Source organism: Pleurodeles waltl, chromosome 10, assembly GCF_031143425.1.
Source record: "Pleurodeles waltl isolate 20211129_DDA chromosome 10, aPleWal1.hap1.20221129, whole genome shotgun sequence".
In the NCBI taxonomy this organism is placed as follows: Eukaryota; Metazoa; Chordata; class Amphibia; order Caudata; family Salamandridae; genus Pleurodeles; species Pleurodeles waltl.
The window spans coordinates 80868987-80893216 of NC_090449.1; the positions used below are offsets into that span (position 1 = coordinate 80868987).

Sequence of the window (24230 nt, forward strand, 5' to 3'; positions counted from 1 at the left end):
AAAATTCTTGAAATGTTGTTTTGGAATTATTTTCAGGAATACATAGAAAGAGAAAATATAGTTAGTCTAGATTATCATTAGTCTATAGAAGGAACACTTTGGGAGCAATTATATTTTACTGGGAAGTGGACTCTTCTTTATTAGAAGCCAATGGAGGGACGGAAACTGCAGAGACACGTGTTCTTGGGGGCAGATTGAGAAGAATGTGGGCTACTGTATTTTGAACCACTGGAAGCTTATTAAGCAAATTGTCCATGAGTCCTAAATATAGGGCATTGCAATAGTCCAGCCTTGATGTAATAACAGCCTGGATGACCACTTTACTTGCAGACAAGGAAAGAAAGAGTAAGAATTTTTGTAATGTCCGCAGAAGCCCAAAATAAGTTCTGATCACTGACATAATCTGTGGCTAAATGAAAGATCCTTGTCAAATTGAATGCCCAAGTTCTAAACAGTTCCCTCTTGAGGGTCTGGAGGCCAGGTATCTTTGGGTCACAGGGTCTGCCAATCTGGCAGATTTGGGCCAAAGAATAGTATTTTGTTCCTTCTGTGTTGCATTTTAATTGATGTGCAGACATCCAGTGAAAAACAGAGGAAAGGCAGGTTTTAAAGTACTCTCCTTCAATCTCCTCTCCCTTCCCACATGTGAATAGCAGCTGGGTGTCATCTACGTATGTAACCACCTTTGCCCCTAAGGCCTCAGCCAGCTGTGCTTAAGGGGTAAGGTATGCATTCAACAGAGTAGGGTTGAGGGCTGATTCCTACCATCACCCACTTTTGACTTGAATGTTACGGAAGAATATGGGGTAACCCATACTTCCTGCTCTTTGTCCTTCCAAAAGGAAGCTAACCCGTGTAAAACCAATCCTCTAATTCCAATGGCTTGGAGGTGTGCTAGGAGCATGGAGCGAGGGACCGTATGTAGGGCCGCTGACAGATCTAACAGGTGTGAATCAAGCAGTAAAGGAAGGGATTATGTGGGTGCTGGTCATCGACGGTTAAAGGGTTGCAGGGTAGTTCTTGATTGAGATTGTACAAATGGATACCTATCTTTAACAAGCAATCCAAACCCCAACAATCAATTGATGCAAGAAGTATAAAATGAGTGCTTAACCTCATATCAAATTGATTGAATGAAAGTTAATGTATACTGCCAGTTTCATCTCCTAAACTGCAAAGAATTGCATAGTTTTTTAACATACCCCATTAAAGTCTGGCCTTATAGTTAACATGTCATCATATATTGCAATTGAAGCGAACGACCCAAAGAGTCCATGAATAGCGTCCAAGTCCCCTTCATCTGAACTGGAGCAAGCAGATCCTGCAAAAGGTGAAGCATAGCAGATTTTAATTGACAACATTTTCCAGGACTACAATGTGTAGCTCTCTGTGGCCCTGATTATCAGACAATCAGAACAGAATTACCATGTGGAATTCCACTCTGCATGTTAATGTGCAGGATATTTTTCATTCATGCAGTTTTACCAGGTATTGGAGCACCTGACCCAGTTTTATCAGGTGGTAATTCCAACTCTTAAAATCACATAAGGCTTTGGCTGTTACAGCCCCAAAAGACTCACCCCCATTTTTATCATTTCAGTAAGGAGCATTCATTAATGTCCCATACCAGAACTTATCTGTCCATTACCTCCCCTACGCACTTCACCCCCCTCCATCCCACCACACAAATGTATGTAACAACCTGCAGGGAACTTTGAATTCAGCATGGTTTGACGATTGTTACATCTGGTTCTACATTGCAATTCCATGGGGTTGAACTCATAATTACACAGTACTGGTACGGTGCTATCGGAAGGTAACATAAATTGTGCATCATGGCTTACCATGCTGTCAGTACAGCGCAAATGGTAATCAAGGTATAAGTAGCAACTGAAGTGTGTGTTTTATTTGGGGGTGCATATACACTACAAAGGGATGTTGAGCTGTGATACTAGTGCCCTCACTATGAAAGTTGTAGGAAAATGAGGACTCCCGATTATTGGTTGGTTGGCATCAGTGAAAGAGGAAGGGACCTCATTTATCCTACGCATATTTTAAGAGGAATGGGAACATGGCTGTGTTTACCTCTAGAATTGACTAAAAGGACGTTCCTATGTGCTCTATCTGTACAGGCTGGTTAGACACATAGGCCCTGATTACGATTTTTTGTGTTATTTATCGCCCCTGATCAATAACAATATCATGGGGTACGTCATACGATAAGTAAGACCTATTAGGAGTTATTGAGGAAATTACATGCTGATTTCGGGTTTAACACACCAACATCCACATGCTAGAGTAAAGTTTTTGCGTCCCAGGATGAATTGGTTGCGCTGACCGTCCGATGTTGCATATGAATATTAGAAGGTGCATTTGTTTAATATTTGGGAGATGCTATGGTTAGTCATGTGGAAGAGTGCTGACATGACAGTGTACATATTATATCATATCATATCATATTTCATATCATATAATATCAGGAAAATTATATCAAAGTGGCCACCACCAGAACTTGTTTGACCCTCATCTACAATCGGTGGTCACCTTAACATCATTAAAAAAGATTTGAAAAGCATCCTCTTCACAGACGAACTTGTCTCTTTTGGGACACCCCCTTTTTTCTTAATGGACATAGGCCCTTTAGCCAATTTAGATTTGTTTTTGCTTTCATCTTCGTCGATTTAGATGTAAACATCATCCAACTATCTCACTAAATCAACTACCGAACACGTATCTATTCTTCTCATGTTGCTAATCCCAGTCAGAACTCAAGACATCAATTTATCCGACCATCAGAAGGCAACCAAACCACAGAAAAGCGAAGGCAGCTAACCATGACACAAATGTCAACACAATTGTTAATTCAGCCTTTAAGATGTAAGGGTAGTTCCAAAACATGTAGATGGAGTTCATTTACGTTCTGCAATTACCTGTCATTTGGAGTTGGTTCTCGAGGAAATTCAAGAAGACATGGAAAATGTCTGCCTGGTCATTTGGCGACAGCACACTTGCATCTATTGCATCAACACTGAAAAAGAAAAAAGAACAGGCATAATCATTAAGCTCCTGGATGATCTAGTAAAAAGTAAATTACAAGAATGAAGAGCATTTTTAATCCAAGGCAAACCAGAATAATGTCCTTTGTGCAGTAGACAGCAGGTGGCAAATAATTGAAGCCTTTTAACCTACTGATGCAGGCAATTTTTCCTTCTATGCCAGTATTTTCTTTGGACTTTATTCTCCAGCCACTGTTGGGGTGAAATAAATATTACCGATCACATAAGATCACAGGAAGGGTGCTGCCTATTTTGTAGCTTTAGCACTGTTTCCACTCCCTCAACCAATTGTAGGCCAGAGATGGTGCTGACTATGGACTAGAAGACATACGGCCACTGAGAAGCGATGCCACTAACAGAGACAATTTAGAGTAGGATTCGGGACCATGTGCCAGGCCATATGCAGATTCCCACCGCGGTGTGAAGATCCCTGGGATGCTGCATTCAAAGTACACGTCTGAGTCCAATTTGTTTTGAGAAGTCTGAAACAACTTCTTTTAATTGCCCTGACAGACGTTCCCCAGTTTAGAAATCCTGATAAACTCCCACCGCTCGAACCCTTCCAGTGGGGCAATATAAAGGAGACATTTCCCTTGCGAAAAGGACATCTCAAGTGTGAGTTTTTGGCCCCATCTGATCCGGACCAGAGTGAGCACCAAGAAAAAAGGGCACTTTGGTAACCTCTGGGAGTGAAACTGGGATAGGGTTGTCATACAGTAGGTCCAATAAGTGGCCTCAGTCAACTAGTGAGATTTCAGTACAAAAGGGTAGATCTTCACATCCTCCATACAGCCATTCATTCAGCACCTGAATATGTGAAGGGCAGTAGTATAGGCGAAGATCTGCCATACCTATGCCTCCATCCCAGATGGAGTTTGTGCATTTGTTGAATGTGATATGACGGACTTGATTTACCCATAGAAAGGAAAGCATTGTTCGGTGCTCACTAGAGGGAAGTTTGGTACCATGTATAGAATCCTCAGCAAGACCATTCTTTTAAAGGCAGCTACGCTGCCAAGAATGTGGGGTTTAAGGTATTCTATCTGTTCTGGTCCTTTCATATCCGTGCAAACACTGGGGTAAGATTAAGACTCCATATGATACCTAGTTCTAATACATTGTGTATGCTCAGGTATTGGAAACTATATCTGAAGATGGGTTTGCAGGACAGCCATTACCCATGAGTGGAACCAGGAGAGATTTTGACCAATTGACCCTCAGACTTAAGGCTTAGATGTACAGTTCTAATTGGTTAATCAGCTGAGGACTTGTGACCTAGGGTCTACTCACAAATAGGAGCACATAATCTGCATAAAGCAGAATTTGGTCCTCTACGTCACCGTTTCATCAAACCCCCACCTCACCTGGGCGTCACATCTAATCCACATTGCCAATGGTTTAATTGCCAGGGTGAAAAGGAGCAGCAGCAGGAGCACCCGTGTCTGGTCTCCCTACAGATTGGGAACAGTAGTGATAAGGTACTGTTCACTCTGATTGTCAGTACTTTGAACAAGATGGGGTCTCTGGACATATGGAGCTGTCCTTGGGCTATGTGCAATCTGTTATGGGGTACACTGGTCTGGGTAACCACCCTTTAAAACCTTGTTTCCCTCGACTTTGACTTTGGCATTGATCTTAATTTCTGCATGGGATAGGAGGAATTTGCTTTTGCATGACCACAATTGTAGCCAGTTCAGGAGGGAATTGGCCTGTCTCTGTGGTCTCCTGGTACATGAGCTGAGCAATAGGAGAGGAGAGAGGTCTACTTAAATTTGCTATAATATTCATGGAGGAAGTTCTCCGGTCCAGGTGTTATGTCTGGTTTCATGACAGAAACGACCAACTTGACCTCCACCATAGTAATAGGCTGTTCAACGCCATCACTGTCTAATGTACTCATGGTTGCCAGGGGGAGGTCATCAATAAGGAGAAGAAGCGTTTGGGTGTAGAACATGTAGAGAATACTGGTTTCAATAGGAAGAAACAAAGGTGGAGGTGATCTCTATTGCAGTATTCCCTTGCCCCCCTGCTTGATCCACTGTTTCAGAACTCATGTAGAGATTATGTTTCTAGTGGCCAGCAGTAGAGCAACTTTACAGAGTGTGCTCCTGATTAATAAATCCGCCAGTTTGAGGTGACTCAACATTATTTGTCTTGCTCCAGGCACACTTGTCCCTGTCAATCACTAGTTGGCTTGAACCCTATCTTCATCCTTCAACAAGTATTCAAGCTCCAGTGCAAGCACTTTTGCGCCTTGCGAGCCGATGTTTGTTGCTTTTTAGCATTGAATTTCTTTTTGTGACTAGTTTGCACCCCCCCCCCCACCCAGTAAGGGTCATACCTTTGGGTAACCCCTGGACAACTGCTCTCGAGTAGGGTAGGTTTAGGTAGTTGACATGGGATCTATGCACTGAAGACGTGTTATTGTTTTTCTGCCAGGCAGCTATCCACATTTACATATCTCCCATAGGAATCAGTGATGACCTGAGTGAAAAACAGGGGGACGTTTTGTGCAGCCGGATTGGACTGAAATGCCACCAATGATTGCCAATGGCTGATACTATTTTCAGGCATTCCACCCATCACCTTTATGTTTTCCAAATGAGGATTAGACAGAACAGTTGGATATTGTGAAGTGGAATCATCAAGGGATCCCAAATAGCCATCGTCTTCCATGGGGGCTTTGGTTGTGAATATACTATTGTAGTTTAGCTCCTTTAAGATCCAATATTAATTTAAATGGACCTGATATAGCACCCTCCTGCTATAGATACGCCTATATATAGTCAGGGATGGACTGGGAGACAAGGCAGCACTGGCAAAAATGTTCAAACCAGCCACAACACATTCCTCTCCTCGCTCGATTATCTCGCTTTTCTCTCCCCTTACCACCTCGAGCACCTGCACTAATTACATGAGAGAGCTGGAGAAAGAGACACAGATGCCAGAAGCGTCCCCTGCACCAAAAACCTACCTGCAAAAGCTCCAGCCCACTGGGGAAATGCCCAGTGGTAAAAATGGCAGTCCATGCCTGCATGCAGTAATTGGCTACATGGTTTGTGTTGCAAGATAGTACAGTTCCTTCTACATCATTCTCAAATGCATGAGTTTCTACTCTTTGCCCTTGTTTGATAGGAGTTGAGTCTCCAAGCTTCACTAACATTCTTATTTCCTGTTTGTCAGAATTAGCTAATTTAAGTAAAGCAGAAAAGGAAGCCTTCCAACAAATTCCTCTTCTAATATTGTGCCTCTGCCATTTCCTGCCCCAACGCAGAGAGACCTTCTGGTTGGCCTGTGCTGTTTATAAATTCTTTTTAACATAACATTAAGATATTTTATATGTACTTACAATTGTCTGTAGGCGTCGCAGTTAAGATGTTGCACAATAGAAGTTGCAGTTTGCACATCTATACTGCCCCAAAACAGGGCCATTTTTGTCTGAAAAAAGGAGGTCCAGTCCTCAGATGTGTATGTACTGAAGCGAACCTGCAAGTCCCCAATGAACTGCAGATACATCTTCTTCCTGATTGCTGCATCTGGGAATGTGGTGAAGCTCTTCTGCAAAAGACAAGAAGACGACGTGAGATTGTATGAAACCAACACCCATTTCATGGGAACAAAACAAGTCATGTACAAAGTATTGTTTACTACTAAATGTAAATTTAGATGGATGAATCACTTCACAAGTAAGCAGGAGAGATGCTTACAACAGCAAAGTGGAGTGGTAGTAAGTCTTTAGGAGGAGGGAGTCACTTATGGGCAGTCTCCTAACAAATATTCTGTAAATGAGCGTGGTGTTGGAGCCTTGGGCGAGTGGAGGAGTGAGAGAGAAAGTCTGATATTTTTAGGTAATGAGGTCCATATTTGTTGGCATTGTAGTTTGAAAAAAGCTGGAGTTAATCAATAGGATATGAAAAGATTCAGAATTTCCAGAATCCTGCAGGGTTTTTTGTGCATTGTGCAGTTTCTCCTGTGGTAAGTTTTATGGTGGAGCGAGTTTTTTTCTACAAATTACCACGATAGGCATTATCGATAACAGACAGAACCGAGTATCTAATTCCTTATTATTTCTTTCCTCTTGGGGTACAATAAAGTGATTCAGTCGGACTGAGTGACTGTCATTGGACAGTCATGATTGGTGTCTGACGTTAGAGATATCTTGTTGGTGTTCCTGTGGGGACAGCCACGGGACCAACATGAACAGAGTTTCTGGACTGAATACTATGTCAGTCCTGCCTTAGTGGGGTGAGTGACCCTTATAATGCTTCTGCATGTAAGGGGAAAAAATGCCCACTGGGCCATCCCGCGGACGATGCCCTCTCTCTTTATTAGTTGCCAGGCTTCTAGGAACAATCTAGGAAGAGTCTAGATCCCCAGTGTCAGTACTAACTGTATCATTGCCACAGAACTGTTGCCAACAATTCAGGCTAACACAGTTCCGTCACGCAGCGAGGACACTGACAAGCAAATCAACCAGCCACCCATAAGGTCCAATTGAGGAGACTTATTGAATCCTTGGCTCAATACACTTGCACAGGTTGGTGGAAGTCTGAAGAATGGAGCGCTGAAAGAGGCATTCATGGAGATAACTCAAAGGCCACACATGGGAGACTGAGACGAAGACCAAAGCCTTCCTAAGAGGACATGGGCTAACTAGGATCTCCCAGAGCCATTAGGCACCAAAAGGCATGGCTTGCAGTACACGCTTGTGAGAAGTGACCCTTCACTGGTGCACCCTCTAGTAGCACGGTCTTTCGCCAGGCTCCGAGACATTCAAAAGCACCAAGATGGTACATGGAGGACAGGAATAGCGTTGAATAAAAATACAGAGTAGGACCACCACTTCGACATTTATGAATTGAAGAGTAGCAGTCAATGAGATGTCTTCCATGGATGGAATCACACTCACAATCCGTCAATAATACATAGGGCAATACATTTTGTGTAGGAGAGACAACCTTGTCGTATGTATTGGGTAACCAATAGCATCCAGCGACACCTTCTATTCTGTCAGAGGTATGAATTTTGTCATCTTTTACGAGGTATCGATAGACAGATGACCATTTATGGTCATCACAAGCAGAAGGCAGCCTGTACACTGCTTCAAGGTCCAGTGCTTTAAGAGACATCGCGTTAACAGTAATGCGTCCTGACGGTGCTTTTATAATGCAGCCAACTGAGTCACAGCACTGAGTGGCACTATACCCATGTTTCATATCCCCAGCAACTGTTTTGCTCTAATTACGATGAGGGATTCTAAATAAGTGTGGACACAGCATTTTTTTTTTGCCTGGGACTATACAAAAAAATCTGAAAAGCCTACGGCCAACCTACAGGATTGCTACAAGGTACCCTACACAGGTCAGATGAAAAACTCCCAGGTCACTGTCCGATGGGAAAGAGCAAATCATGTTAGCGGTACTCTACAGCAGGGGTACAGCCTTATGGGGAAGAGGTCAGGCTAATCACTAAAGTCAACTGGCACTCCATGCACATGCCACAAATCTGACAACGATATACCAAATGAACTGCAAGCAGAGCAGTTCTGTAAATATGTTCTGTGTGCGAGCTGACTTCATGCTGTTTGGTGTCAGAAAGCATGGAAATGGCCTTGAGCTCCATACACAAACCTATTATCTACATTCCCCAACAACTTGCGCCATAGGATCTCTCTGGATCCCAATGACATCGCTCCCCATATGAGATGTGATAACTACTGACCAATATCACCTTTGCTTTCAAATATTGTTTTTGGTGAAGTGACATTCCCACTCAAACCCAAAGGGCAAAGCTGTGCATGTGTCTTGCAGGTGCAGTGATTCCACGCACAGGAAAACAAGGTTTCAGCACCACGTTATCTGCATTATTTGTGTAATCTGACATCACCGATATTATGAGATGCAGCAAAAACCATTATGAGATGCAGCGAAACACTGTCCCGGAGTTCAGCTTATAATAAACTTGTGAGGACATCCACTGTAGAACTTAAAGAATCATTTGCCATATGTTGTGGCAACTATTGCCAGCTTCGATGAGATGTCTTCTCTTATCCAAGCACAGATAAGTCCGCACTCTAACACAAAAAAGTATTAACGCCTTTTAGTTTTGTGTTTTGAATACCCACTGCGCACCAAGTCTGTTAATTGTTCAGTATTTTGGACTGTTCAGGGTTTTGAACCTGGTGAAACTGAACCTGCACATAGCCACTGGCATAATCATTTCTCAGAATCCTTCACTCTGTAGAACGGCCTTGACATTCACTGGAATGTTCAGAGTGGGAGAGCCAATCGGATGGCACAGATGGCAGTCATTGGCGCTGGACAATATTATTATACAATTTTCTTCTCTTGGCTACAGATAAGCAAATAGTTTTCTCTACTTGAAAAGGTGCCTTTCTCATGCCTAGTGCAATACAATTTACACACATTATTATAATATATTAATAAAGATTATAATATAAAACACATAGGCCCATATTTATACCTTTTTTGTGCCGCATTTGCGTCATTTTTTGATGCAAAAGCGGTGCAAACTTCAAAAATATAGTTGTATTTTGTAAGTTTGCGCTGCTTTTGTGTAAAAAAATAATGCAAATGCGGCGCAAAAAAAGTATAAATATGGGCCTTAATGCTCTACTGGTTGTGGTCCGGTGAAGCCATCTCTGGGTTCTATTGCCTATACAACCCACGGTCTCTGGGCCTCCTGGTATAGTGTCTCACCAGGACCCCTCAGATGCGTTAATGGATCACAGTATACAGTTACATCATATGGGTCCCCTCTCTCTCTCTCTCTCTCTCTCTCTCTCTCTCTCTCTCTTTCTCTCTCTCTCTGTATGAGCATGTATAAACTCACACACATATCCCTCCCTACATTCACACATACACGCACACACACACTCACCTCTTTCTGCACTGAACAAATTGTGATTGTCATGTCCTGCACTAAGTATGTTTTCAGTACTTCTAGATTTCTGGGCTTCTGACCTACATACAAGATAAAGCGTCAGTGTACCTTCTGGGCACTCTGGTAGAACGTAGTCAAGAATGTAGAGATGACATAATCGCTCTGATGGTGCAGCCTTGCAAGGATGGGGCAAATCAAGTCGTCGTTGGTCAGCACATTGACATCCAGTGTATAATCTGCAAGTTGTTCAACACTTAGACTTCCCACCATGTCGGACTAGGATTAGAAAACACATAGCCATTAGGAGGAGAGGGAAACTGATCCTTTTTCACTCAGACATTTAAATTACAGCTAACACCCATAACCTGCTGAAACTATTGTGCCTTTTTGGCTCTTGTTTTTTTTCAATTTTATATAGCGCAAACTCAACCCGAAGGTATTGGAGCACTTTACATGAGCACCAGTTACATTACACAAGGACTCATTCATTTTTGTAGGCATAGGAAGATTAAGCGATTTGCCCAGAATCACACGATGTTGAGACACTGCAGAGAATAAAAACTTCCCCAGCTCCAAAGTCGGCAGCTCCGGCATTCACCCTACATCCTCTCCCATGTGCATGTTTTATGCAACAAAGTCACTAGTCTTACAATCTAATTTATGGGGGGCAATATTTAGTTGTATTTAATGTGGGAAAACACAGTGATTAAATGGGCAGGGACTGTCTAGTCCTGAGTATCTGCACATCTTAAATTTGAAACGGAGAGTAACAAACAGTTCTCAGCATCAATGCAATACTTGTAATGGAACAGTACCAGCACTTCTTAGTAGCGATGCAATACTTGTAATGGGAGAGTACCAACAATTCTCAGCAGCGATGCAATACTTGTAATGGGAAAGTACCATCACTTCTCAGTAGTGATGCAATACTTGTAATGGTACAGTACCAGCACTTCCTAGTAGTGATGCAATACTTGTAATGGGAGAGTACAAGCACTTCTCAGCAGTGATGCAGTACTTGTAATGGAAGATTAACAACAGTTCTCAGCAGCTATGCAATACTTGTAATGGGAGAGAACCAGCACTTCTCAGCAGTGATGCAGTACTTGTAATGGGAGAGTACCGGTAAAAAAACAGGCACTTTAGGGCAGTGAATATCTGTTCTCTATTTCAAGCTACTGTAAAAAAATTTAGTTGCTTTATGATGGTGTAAAGACGCCCTGCACAGGACTGGCCAGTGGTTTTTACTAGTTGGCTTTGTGGGATCAGAGAAAAATCTAAACATTATAAAGTGTAGGTATCCCGATATATATGACTTTCTAGCAGATCATTCAGTCAAGCAAAGCTTTTTAAAGGCAACTAGTGCACTACAAGCCCATTTTAAACATTGTGTGTAGTGTACAGTGTACAGAGTAGGGTTGGGTGAACATTAGCTCAAACAAAGCTTTCAGGCACTGAATTATCGTGATGGAAGTGGAGTCTGGCCTAATATGGTGCCAAGTATCTCTGTGACTGCAGCTTCTAAAACATAGAATTTTCTTCCCTACTAGGCCACTGCTCACCCAGCCCAAAAGAATATTCCCATAGGTAGTGATTCTTAACCTGTGGTCTGCAAAGCCTACTCAGGGGGTCCATGACTGCTTAGAAAATGAAATAATGTTAACAGATTAATAACGGATATAAATGAAGAAGCAAAATGTACAAATGAAAATTTTAAAGCGTTCTGTAAATGTGAAGGACTTTGCAATTGGAGACTAAAAATGAAGGTACTATCCTCAGACTGATTTGTTCGAGCAGTGCAAGTGCATCAATCAGAATATGGTATGGACAATACACGGCCTCAACTGAATTTAGAAATTCTTCAACATTCCTATTAAAATTACAAATGTTATTTTTATATATCTGTGAATTAAATTAAATATTTCATCATTTGTATTTTTATTTGATGAATGCTTGTTCTGTATTTATTTTGTGTTTTTTTCATTTCATAATCATCAAAAATGACTAGGCTAGGGTCCATGGCTTCAAGTAAAGACACTGTGGAGGTCCCTGAATTGCAATAAAGATTCAGTGGGGGTCCCTGGATTCCAATAATGATTAAGGAGGGGTCCACAAAGGTGACCTATGGCACCCTGTATTGGGGTCATCTCTTGTCCAGGATAAGAGTCTGCGCTCTGCCCTTATTTGTGAGCAAACTTTTTTCTTTTGTAAAATGGAAGGAAAATAGGATCATGGCTACTATTACAATGAACACTCAGCCCTATTGTATAATTATTTGTAATCAAAAAGTTCAATCCTCTGTGTTGCTACAGGCTCCCATGTAATGATATCAAATGGAGCTCAGACAGGAACTCAGCATATCTCCTGCTGGACTCTAATGGAGCTCCTCTAGGCATACAATGGAGCTTAGTCTGGCACACAACAAGCTCCTGCTAGCAACTCGTAGTACTCTTTCTGGTCTCCAATGGAGCTGAGTCTGGTACCCCACAGAACCACTGCTAGGAACCCACAGAGCCCTTACAGGAATCAACGAGAGCTCAGGCAAACAAGCAATGGCATTTATGCAAGAAGCCCACTGAGCTTCAGTATCTGAATAGAACTCTGTCATGCACCTTTTGGAGGCACAATGGACATCCTTGTGGTTTTACACTACCAGAATATAGAGTTTTAAAAATTGTGTTAACAAAACATTGTAGTCAGAATGTCAACAACAAAAATATCATAGGGAAAAATATCGGTATACGTATGAGTTTAATATACTTAAGTCCACTTAAATGTGCTTTGACAGTGTATTTATATCTTTATGAAGTGTAGATTTGGAGAATGTAAAACCTATGTATATGTGCTATCCTTGAAAATATTTTGGTAGTCACTAGTGTCTGTGATATTACTGTAGGTACTTCACGGAGCACTTGCAGGCATCTGTTGAGCAACAGTAAATTTCTATTGCCCACTTTGCGGCACCTAATAGAGCTTCTGCAGCCACACAGAATTCACAGGATGTCAGAACTCAACTCATTGAGTCGCCTTAGAGTCATTTTGTGGCATTACACATGCTGCATCTGTGTTTGGGTGGATACAGTGGCCCTGATTACCATGGGGCTGGCACTCCCATCGTGTGCAAATGCTGCCCAACACTGGCGTATGCCTCCTCTTTGGGGCTCGAAAAATCTGCTACAAATAAGGAGGGTACAAAAGGCAGAATAATGTTTTGTGAACTTCAAATTTAGAGGACAAAAGTGGGATTAGTGTATAAATATTTACAATTGGGTGAAATTTTTAAAACGTTCTTTCACAAAGGAAAACTCTTAGCCATGGGGGCTTATTGGTCCTGATTACTAGGTGCATGGTACTTGTGCCTTGCAGCCTCCGTACATGTAAACACCCTGCCAGTACAGTGCAATTACAAGTAATTCTTCATGACATTGGGACCAATAATGTCTAGCTGGATTTTCCAGGACAATTTAAGCATGGAATTGCCAGTTCCATGAGGAGTACAGCTTCCATTCCGTTTACCACCTGCTTTGCCAGCTACGGGCAGGGGCTACGTTGTGGTGAGGTTGTTGGTGGCAAGGGTAGGCTGTTTGCTCGCTGGGTAAGCATTCTGGCTTACCTGTCCAATAAGAAGTGTTTGGATAGGACCTACAGTGAAAAAAACCATTTTTTTTTAATGGCACACAACTTACCCTGGTGTTCCGCCTATGCAGCCTCTTTACTTCTCCCACCTCCCGCGTTCTTTTGCTCTATACTACTACGATCCTTCTACTTATACCCTAATATCAATTTAGGGTACAGCGGCAGAGGTGGTGCAGGCTTCGTGGCATGGAAACCGGCCTAGACCGGGATACAAACAGCTTTTTCCACCGAGCCTCGTCTTCATGTTAAGCCCCACCTCTTTTTATTATACTTGTTCCTGAACCGTCCACATTTTATTGTCAATGGAGTGCTTCCCAGGACCCTCCCACATGAGCCCACTATTTCTTAATGGGAGTTACCAAGCATACCTTTGCTTCTCTTACCCCGACTGTTGTTTTCTTTTTTTGTCATCCCTTACCTGATTTTGTATGTGTTTTGGTGGCATGATGCAGTCAAGGAAGTGACCAGTGGGGAAAAAGTGTTGTTGAAAACCCTACATGCCCTGTTCGTTTATTTGTGGGGGTGATTGAAATATTTTTGGAGAAGAGATTCAGGCTCACAGGCAGACACGTTTTTGAGTGCCTCAACAGCAACTTGTTTAAATTCAAACAGAGCAAAAAACACTTTTGCACTGATTTCTACAAATTCTGAACTAGGAAATGGAGCAGACAGTATGGCAAACATGACACAAAATAATTCCACATTATTTCTGCTGTGCTCACATAAAAAGAAGGCTAGAACATAAAATGTCTTCACGTTTTAAAGGTGGAAGGTGTTTTCATTATTTATTTGCAAAAGAAATTCCAACATAGTTTGCTATGTGCTAGTTTAAATGTACAAAAAAAGATGGGCAGAGCGTAGTTTTTTTTTGTTAAAATATCTATGACGCTTGCAAAATTATTTGTAAAAACCATATAGTGATGTTTCCACAATCCTTTTTCACATGTAACCCTGGTGGAAATGTATTTCGGCCATGCAGATAGGAGCAAGAAAATGCTTGTTTCACTCTCTACTATTTAGACATCAAAACTGAGAAAAATGGCTGTGCCACAACTCTTGTCCACAACTCTTATCTGGAGGAACAGAAAGCATTCAGGGAAGCAGTGACATTAAAGCTAGATTTCCACCTTTTGCCCATTTCTAAAGCTATGTTCTTGATACTTACTGCTGCAAAGAACTTGTTCCAAGTTAGAAAATCCCCAAAATAAGCATGTTTGGAAAAGTGACCGAAGTTAATATTGATCCAGTCCATGGATGACATCCCTGCGTTGCCACAAATGACACCTGCAAAAAAGGAGAGGAAGGCTTATAAATGTGCAAATTGTGGCAAATATATTAACATCAATTATCCAAAAATAACTAATCATACAGCGTTGTGATATGATCCCTTTCAGAAATCTGAGATTTAAGAAAATGTCTTTGAGCCCATTGGTGGAAAGAGGTCAGATGCCCAAACTTAACTTTATGTGAACAGACACGCTCAGGACAATTCGCAAGAAATGTAGAAATCTGCATGGAAAGGTTTATTGCCTCTCATGGTTGCAGATTTTAGACTTTTAGAAATTAGCTCAAAGTTTCCAAAAATCTCCTTGAAGTCTTCACCAGTTTGAGGTTTCCGAGAGTATACAAGAATTTCCAGTAGTACTCTTGGAAAACATTTGAGTATTCCAAATTTCATCTATGGAGTGATTTCTTTAATTAGTTTTTTTGTTAACAATAATAAGCACTTGTAGGGCCTATTGCACATCTGGCCCGGTGATGAATACTGTTTCAGAGGAGGTTACTAAGAACAGTGAAAAGCTGAAAATTAGAAGAAAATTCAGTAACTAAACATCTGTTAGGATTTATTAACTGAATAACTTCGCTATCTTTAATGACTGTCTGCTTTGCTGTTTATAAGCAGTGCCAGCAAACTCTCAGTTTCCTAATCCATAAAGTCTTCATTCAATGAACCAGCTTTTTCGCTAAGTGCAATAACCACTCGTCTGCATTGGCTGGTTTAGTATTCTGATAAGTACAGGCAACTACTGGGGTGGACAACAGTCTTCATGTGCTGGTCTGTGCCTCGAGCCTCAGCACTATCATCTTGTCTCTTTGACATCACATTGTCGTAAGTTGGCGCATTGTAAATTAGTAGCTGTGTCATTTTAATTTGTCCATACAAACCTATGGTGCACATTTCTCTGGATTTCCAGTCTATCAGTTTTCCAAACAACTCAATAGCAGTTTTAACTAAGCATTCATTTCTTGTCCTCATGGTGTTAATAGTGGGTAAGGCCCCTTGAAATGACACATAATGAGTGAACGGGCGATTAACACTTAGTAATTTAGGGCATGTGGTTCATAAATTAAGAAGCACCTTTCACCCTTATCCCACCAAACCCAGGCCAATGAACATATGCATAGCCTCCTTCTGTTTCATGTCCAAGCTATGAACCTAGAATGCAGTCAAACAACAGGAAGCACTGCCATCATGGTGAGCATTCTGATTGGCTGAACAAATCTCAGCCTGCCATAAGGGCACTACCTGAAGTTAACTTAATCTCAATAGTATTGTGATAGGTCTTTACTAACTTCTCTCAGAGAGACCATGAGGGTCCAATGACACATTCCATATTGGTTTCTTGTGTTAAGTATTGAGAATCTAACAGCGGGTCACCAACCTTTTGGACCACAGTCTAGAGTTGATCCATATATTTAGGAAAAGCCAAACTTTCCAATTAAGGTGCCATAGTGTTACTCACCTGTGTTGCTGCTGTTCTTGTGCTCAAAAACTCGTTTGATTAAGTTGTTGTAAACAGACTTCTGGACTTCTTCTGACATCATATCAAAAACACCATTGAAAGCCTTCACACTGTAGGAGAAGAAGGAAGCAGCATCTTATATTGTAGTATGTAGCATTATGCCAAAAACATTTCTAAAACTCTATCCTACTCCTGACAAGAACTGGAGGGCTTTGAGTTGTGAATGTGAGGGCAAGAGACAACAAGGGTGATTTGTGACTCATATTAACATCACATATTTAGTGTACCGCATATGACAATTCACATGGGAAGGCATGAATGAACAAGCACATAAAGGCATGTATGGAGGTACACTAGCGAAACAAATTGGGGTCAGGTGTTTATTTCAGGCTTCAGTGGCTGCATTTGCCTTGAGAGCAGAGAGCATTTGTGCAAACACCAGATGATCTCTATCACCTGGTTATAGCAAATCTTTAAAGTGGCTACATACTTGGCTCATAACACCTGATGGACAACACTTGGCAAGCGACTTCATGAGCACTTGAATTTGTTTCTATGACAAATCACTTCTGCTCCTGCAGTTGGCTTGTCATACATGTGGAAACCTTTGGTCAAGTCTTCCCATAGAGCCAAATAATAAAACATGAGGAAGACAGTGGCTGGTTCACTAGTGTTCTTACAGGAAAAAGGGTCTGCAGAATGACCACTTGTTTAGAATGGTCAAACGATGAAATATGTGATGAAAAAAAGGGTTCTGTTTAGATATGCAACTTGTGCATTACTATAACAGATTTCTTAAAATGTTTAGAAGTAAAAAGTGCCATTTAGAGCCTTTGCATTATCAAAACCTTTTTGTCCTCAAATTCCCCATAGGCTGGTTACACGGTAAATTAATGGCAAAGGTTTGCATGTGCAGCTTGTACACCTACCTTCAAATACATTCAGCTTTTGTGGCAGGGACTCATATCTCTACCATCCCATGAAATGTCAACAAGGGAGTAAAAATGTAAACTCAAAATCATGCTGACCCCCTATACAACCAAAGGTAAGTGTCAAGAAGATCGAGCACCCAACAGAGCCAAAGATCTTACATTGTTTGTTCAGATCCGCAGTCAATGTTGCTAGGTATCTCTAGGAGGATGGTCTCATTCACATATACGAGGAGGTATGTAAGCTGTTCTTGGTACCAGAAGGTCCAGTCATCCTCTACGAATGTAGCATAATCTTCTGAGATAACACTTGTGATGCAGGAAAAGATCACAGAGCCAATTTCTGTGGTCTCTAGCTGAACCTGAAAGACAAATATGTACCTGATGTGAGTGATAAAGTACGGTTTCAGATTGGAATATCCCAAAATATATCAATCAGCCAGACCTCAGATGGTGAGGCTATGATGTATGCATCATTGTGTACTGTCTTATATAGATTCCAAGAAATCTTCTAAATTAACCTCTTCAATAGACGTCCCCAACATCATGAAGCAATGGGCTAATGTTATGTTAGGCCTGTCAGCCTTAAGGCGATCTTCCCCCAAACTTTTTACCTACTTGCCTCATGTTTTTGCTGATTCTTTTTGTTGGCTTTAGGACTCTGAGTACTTTGCCATTGCTAACAAGTGCTTAAGGGCATGTGTGTTTCCCTAAACACAGTAACATTGGCTTATAGTCAACTGACATATTTATTTACTTGCAAGTCCCTTGTAAAATGCTCTAGCATAAAACCAGGGCCTGTAAATTAAAATGCTACTACTGGGCCTTCAGCACTGCTTGTGCCACCCACACAAGTAGCCCTTTAAATGTGTCTCAGGCCTGCCAATGCAGAGACAATGTATAGACTTTTCCTGCCACTTCAGCTTGGCATTTAAAACCCTTTGCCAATCCTTAAACTCTCCTTTTATTACACAAATGTCACCCCTACGGCAGACCCTAGGTAGCCCATATGGCTGGGGGCTGTGTAAATAAAAGGTAGGGCATGTAGTACTTTTAAGTTTTTCATGTCCTAGTAGTGAAAACGCTCAAATTTGTTTTCACTGTTGTGAGGTCTACTCCTCTTGCAAGTTAACACTGAGAATGCCTTATTACACTTTTAAGCTGTAATTCATGATTGAGAAGGAGTAGCTATGTCATGTTTCATATCATTGGAATGGTAATGATACATCCTCTTTACTGGTAGAGTCAGATATAAAATTATTATTTTAGAAATGCCACTCTTAGAAAGTGGGCATTTCTCTGCTCCTACAGCTTTGTGTGCCTGCTGCCTTCCTTCAATACACATCTGGGGTGAGGTGACTGCTACACTTTGTGCATTCCCTCTTAGCAGCCACAAACACATGAAGATGAGGTGTGTCTGAGTGCTCTTCTGCATTCTGATGGCTCTTCCTGTGAAGGGAGGGAGGGCTGGCACTTAAACCTGAATAGGCAGTTCCTGTCCCCACAAAAAGGGCTGATTACCCCCTACTGATAGTCTATAGCCAGGGCTAGGAGGAAAGGGCTTCTGTGCATTTCAAAGACTCTTCTTTGAAGTCACCCCCACTTCAAAGGCACAACTCGGTATAAGTACTGGGTGTGTGACCTCACCAAATCAGACACTTCCGGACCTGCAACTGGACTCTGTGAGAAGAATTGATGTGCTGTGCTGCGCCAAAGACTGTTACTCTGCTGGACTGCTGACCTGAAAGGACTGCTTTTCCGCGGACCTGTCCTGCTGCTCCCTGACCCTGCTGATGGAGAGTTGGACTTTCAGCTGAAGTGATATCTAAGGGCTTGTCCGCTTGCCTCCTGTTGCTTGAGACTCAGGGATAGCAAAGTCTCTATCCCTGACGCAGAGCCTGGCTCACTGGAAGTAGACCCAGATGTGTGCACCAGAGAAATTGAGACATCTCCAGGCTGCTTGGAGTGAGCCTGTTGTGAAAATATAACCAGCTCATAGCTCTCAGCACCAATGCATTGCCTTGAGAGCCCTGATGCTCAGAACCGTGCATTGGCTTTACTGCAGCTCAGAGAGACTGGCCCCTGACTGCATGAACAAACGCAGCGCATTACACTTCGGAACCAATGCATCGTGGCTTGATGCTTCCTCCTCAGAGAAAACACATCGCCACCACTGCATGAATAAAATCAAAGCATCACCTTGACTGTGGGACCAGCATCGACACCTCGCTAAATGCACCTTTCATCAGCTCCCTGCATTTTTCTGTTGCGATCAGGATCATGTTACTATGTTCACGTGGCCTGCGTGGTTCATGTCGCAGGCCTCTTATCCACCACGGTCACCATAACTGTTGACTTCACCCCAGTCCAGTGTGACCAGATAACACTCATTGGCTCTTATTGCTTCTAAGTGCTAGAACACTTTTTTTTCTTTGAAAATTCATAACTTGACTTCTACTCATTGGATTTTTGTCCTTTTGGTCTTGAATTAATTATAATATCATAATCTACTTTTGTAATCTAATCTGGAGTGGGGTGTTTTTATGGTGTTTTCATTGTGTTACTGTGTGAGTGTGTTGCACAAATATTTTACACATTGCCTCTTGAGATAAGCCTGCCTGCTCTGTGCCAAGCTACCAGAGGGTAAGCACAGGTTGTCTTTTAGTGTGTATCTGGCTTACTTTGACTAGAGTATTGGTCCCTACTTTGGCTGGGCGCACACTCCCACCATCTAGAAACTCCATTTCTAACAACTAATCATCCCCACACTCGTGACTCCACTCGTTTTCTGCACTTCGTCTGCTTAACCTTGTGTGTGATTTAAGGAGAATGAGAATGAAATAGGAAATCATCATTCACCTTTTATCCTCATTACTTTTTAGGCCTTACATACAGACAGCGTTATCTGTCGGTTAGCAAACAGAACTATTGTATTCAATTTAGATTTATAGTAGGCTTTGGGTCCACCCTTTCTTATGTTTCGCTTTCTTGTCTATGTCAGTTCCCTGCTTCTGATTAGATGGGTTTTTATCTGCCAAATGAGCATGTTGGTCTCACCAAGCTGTCATTGGTTATGCTGTATCCTTTCCCTGCTGATGTCATTAGTTCTAGTGCAGAAATGATTATTTCTCTAGTTGCACTTTTGTCAGTCTGCAACTCCTTCCTATCACATTTAAGTAAAATTTCCACATCTTTCCAGCCCCTCTTTCTCCCTCTGCCTGACCACTCGGGATCAGTGGGCAAGTGTTTTGAATGATATTGCACATTCTATGAATTTGTATGGAAGAATGCACATGCATTCACGAGCTACCCGATCTTAGGATGCTTCTTTTAATGCTTGAGTTCAGAACATCTCATAATCTACATAACACAAAGTCATGAAATGCAGTGCTATAACTATACTACAGCACCCGAAAAAATAGTGCAAAACACAATCAGAAGCAGAACCCTCAAGTCTATGTTGTAATATCTAATATCTACCATGACCAAAACACAATAGCCTACAACATAAAAGAACCCTACAAATGAATGCAATCAACTGAGTACCAGGTGTTAACAAGACTGTACTTCTTCTAGCACAAATTTAAAGCAACCATCTAGATTACTGAACAATATCCTCTCCATGCAATGAACACTGTATTAAATGCCACTTCTGATGCACTAAACAAACTCAGAGAAGATTTAGAAGAATTATAGCTCACTGTTGTAACTGGAAGGCAGGGTCTTCATCCAAGAGTCTGAAGCCATTGAGGTAGGAGGTTAGATCTTTAGAAGCTGGGAGGCAGAGATGGCTTGAAGGAGGATGGAGACCTTGCAGCATCTACCTGTTGTCGCTCTAACCGAAGGGCCTAACATGAACTAAAGATCTTACCTCCTACCCGAACGGCTCCAGACTCTTATATGAAGATCCTGCCTTCCAGCTATGACAGTGAGCTATATTTCTTTTAAATCTTTCCAATGACCAGAGCCATTGAATGTAAGAATGCTACATTACATTGTGGAATTACCAAATATTACTTTATGCAAAACACATTTTTGTTTTAATTGTGACGAAACACTGTAATCAGTTCAATTGCTGCCCTTCCCAATAGGAAGTCACGACCAAAGAGAATGCATATTTGTTTCAGAAGTTTTTCAATGCAGCATTCCTGTTCAAGACTTCAAAATCACTGGAGACCTCACACACAATCAACTGAACATCTCTGTAACCAGGCTCTTTAAAAAATTACATTGAAATGGGTCTCTTTGTGGGCTCAGAGTTTTGGGGGCCTGACTGGCATCTAAACATGTACAGGTACGCATATACCTTTGCATTGGTGTTCAGCTCGGTGACAAATGAAGACACTTCCTCTGTGGTCTGCAGGTACTTAAAGATCTCGACAAAGGCCTGCTCATCATGAAGAGCCCCCGAAGTCATGACATACTCTCCAATCTGTCCAGGGGTACACACCTCCAGGGCAGCTGACTGAGGGAAACAGAAAACCAGGTTGGTAATAGGTTAGAGAATCTTCCAGGGATACTGCGGAATGTTGGCGCAATATTGGGGGAAAAAATATGAAAAGGAGCTGGCATACCGCATCAAAGTTAGGGTTTAGTTCTTTGAATTCTGCGATGCTGGCAAACTCCTTGAAATCTCCAAACCATTTTGTTATAAATTTCGTACTGTTGTCCCTGGCAGCGCACGCAGGACCTGTTGAGTGACGATGGGTTAACATTAGTGTTCAAAATATGAGCAAAAAGAGAACATTCCCCCAAATGTAGGTTGAACCTTTGGCTAAAGAAGAATTCTTTGAGGGTACTTCTTTAAGCCCTCATGCCGAGCTTTCCATCACCTAGATGTGGTGACTCATAGAACCCAGGATCGAAAAACGTTTTGGCAGTGCTGATATGAATCCCATATCGCTTGGGGCCTCAATAAGATTACAAATATTAAAATTCAATATTGATTAAATAGCCCAAAACAATATGTTTAGGACGTTGTGCATTGTCCTAAATCCCATTCTTGAGATAGAGCTGTTTCTGTAATCCCACTGGCAAACAACAGATGTGCAATATGAACAATGGCTAGTTTGCTAGGGGGGGTGCCGTTTGAGGTACAATCTATGCAGGTCATAGTTTGCAGCCTCTGTGATCGGATGTGAATGCAGGGGTGGAGGATTGCAATGCCTAGCAGACCCCAAAACTACATGTCCATTCTTCACTCCTGGCTGATCCCCCAGGTTGCTCGACCTGGTTCCCTAGAGCCCAAAGGGAAAGCTGTCCCCAAGGACAGACTCCCCTTTGCAAAGCAGTTACAACTCGAGTTTGTCATGGAGTCATGAGTAATCAAGGGTTTAAAACTGTCACAAATGAATGTGATGCTAATGCAAAGTATGAGAGGGACGCCCCTTTCACACCCCCGAATATTTGCAATTTGTAATAGGCTTTTATTCAAAAAGCTGTTTCACACTTGCAAATCCTGTGTTTTTGCAAACCTCACGCTTTGATCTCTGGTAAGTGTTATGGGCCCATTTTTCTATTGTAACAAATACATTTGTGTCTACGTATTTTTTTAGTAAATTGAAGATATGTTCGCTCTTTTTGATAGTAAGAGGATGTGCGTTTGGCTCTTGCATTCATGTGTTTTAGTCTTACTTTCATATATTATTACCGTCCCTTGTACAATGCCATAAAACACACTATGACATCTTGATATTATATAAAAACACAGGACCAGAGAGATTCCAAGACAACTGTGGTTAGCATCTTAAATGCTGCATGCCTGCTTGGGGTGCAGCACTTCAGACACCTGCCCAGTGCTCTGAAAGTCGATGCCTTAATTTCAAGATTATTATATAGTTATTGTATTATATTTTAAGGCACATCAAGGCTTTGCTCAAACTCTAGTGCTGCAGCCACAGGTCTTTTAGGTCTGTTAGCTGAAGGAGAGATTCTGAATGACTGGCATGCTATAATTTTCCACTAACTGATATTTTTCATCTTGTCTAGTGTCATAATTTGGATTTTGTCTGGGAATGCACGAAACGTAAATTGGATTAAAAAAAGTTGTATGAAGCCTGCTAAGTTTTGTATTCACACACTTTTAACTTCAATTTCACAAAGATGACTCCTCGGTTTCTGAAACTTTACAAAAACACAATGACTTTAGAGGGGGGGGGGTATAAATGTTCACACATCCCCAATATATGTGGCTTTTGTTGCTTTCTTAATTGCTGTTTATTGTTTATCACCAGCCCCACTGAAGAGGGTATGCTTTTGTAAAAGTTATCAAAACAAAGCCATGGATTTCAATTAACCATGGTTTCAATGGTTCTTCGAGTTCATGGTAAACTTTTGCTCAGGCAGCACAAGGGTAACTTACCTTGAGCCTTTAAGAACAAGACTATTCTTTGATGGATGGCTTCACCTTGCACCTTGTTGAGCTTTTCAAAATTTTTGCCAAATCCAGATACCCTGATAAAAGTAAGGGTGAAAAGAGGCAGCAAGTCAGTTATATTGAAACAGGTCAGTGCTCAATAGATGTACACTAATCAGTAAAATAGACCTGCACCTTAAATTATTTCTGTAGATAATGTAGCTAATCGTTGACAATTTTACAGGAAAATTATTGAAATGCAAATATATCACAAAATTAATTTTAGAGAATACTTTTACTACTATACTATTATCCCATCCATAAGCAGAGTGTTAGATTTTGGGTAGAAGAAAATTGCCTTGACAATTTATTAAATTCACCTGAGGATGTAGGGGGAATGGAGAAATTCTGCTCGAAGCACTGAAAAAAGTGAAGTGGGGTTGGAATGGTGGTGACCATGTTAGTTAATTGAGGGTAAGCCGACCTGCCAACTCACAGGGTGCCGCAGTACTTCACATGACATTGACACTCTAAATGTGACCAACCTTTGAATAGACTTCATCCTGTATTGTGCACTAAATTCAGCTGGAGTTCCTTGTGCACATTA

General features: G+C 41.6%; 1 protein-coding gene across 2 annotated transcripts in view; it reads right to left on the reverse strand.

The window, feature by feature from the left end:
• Positions 1–24230, reverse strand: part of LOC138261133 (uncharacterized) — a 170668-nt gene that overhangs the window by 46598 nt on the left and 99840 nt on the right. For both annotated transcript variants that reach the window (XM_069209809.1, XM_069209808.1), the window contains 10 exons: positions 23630–23721; positions 21843–21958; positions 21575–21733; positions 17431–17630; positions 16340–16449; positions 14761–14879; positions 10068–10235; positions 6406–6614; positions 2931–3028; positions 1203–1321 (listed from right to left, as the gene is read on the reverse strand). In XM_069209809.1, the coding sequence (XP_069065910.1) occupies positions 1203–1321; positions 2931–3028; positions 6406–6614; positions 10068–10235; positions 14761–14879; positions 16340–16449; positions 17431–17630; positions 21575–21733; positions 21843–21958; positions 23630–23721 (1390 nt within the window). The remainder of the gene's footprint in view (positions 1–1202; positions 1322–2930; positions 3029–6405; positions 6615–10067; positions 10236–14760; positions 14880–16339; positions 16450–17430; positions 17631–21574; positions 21734–21842; positions 21959–23629; positions 23722–24230) is intronic.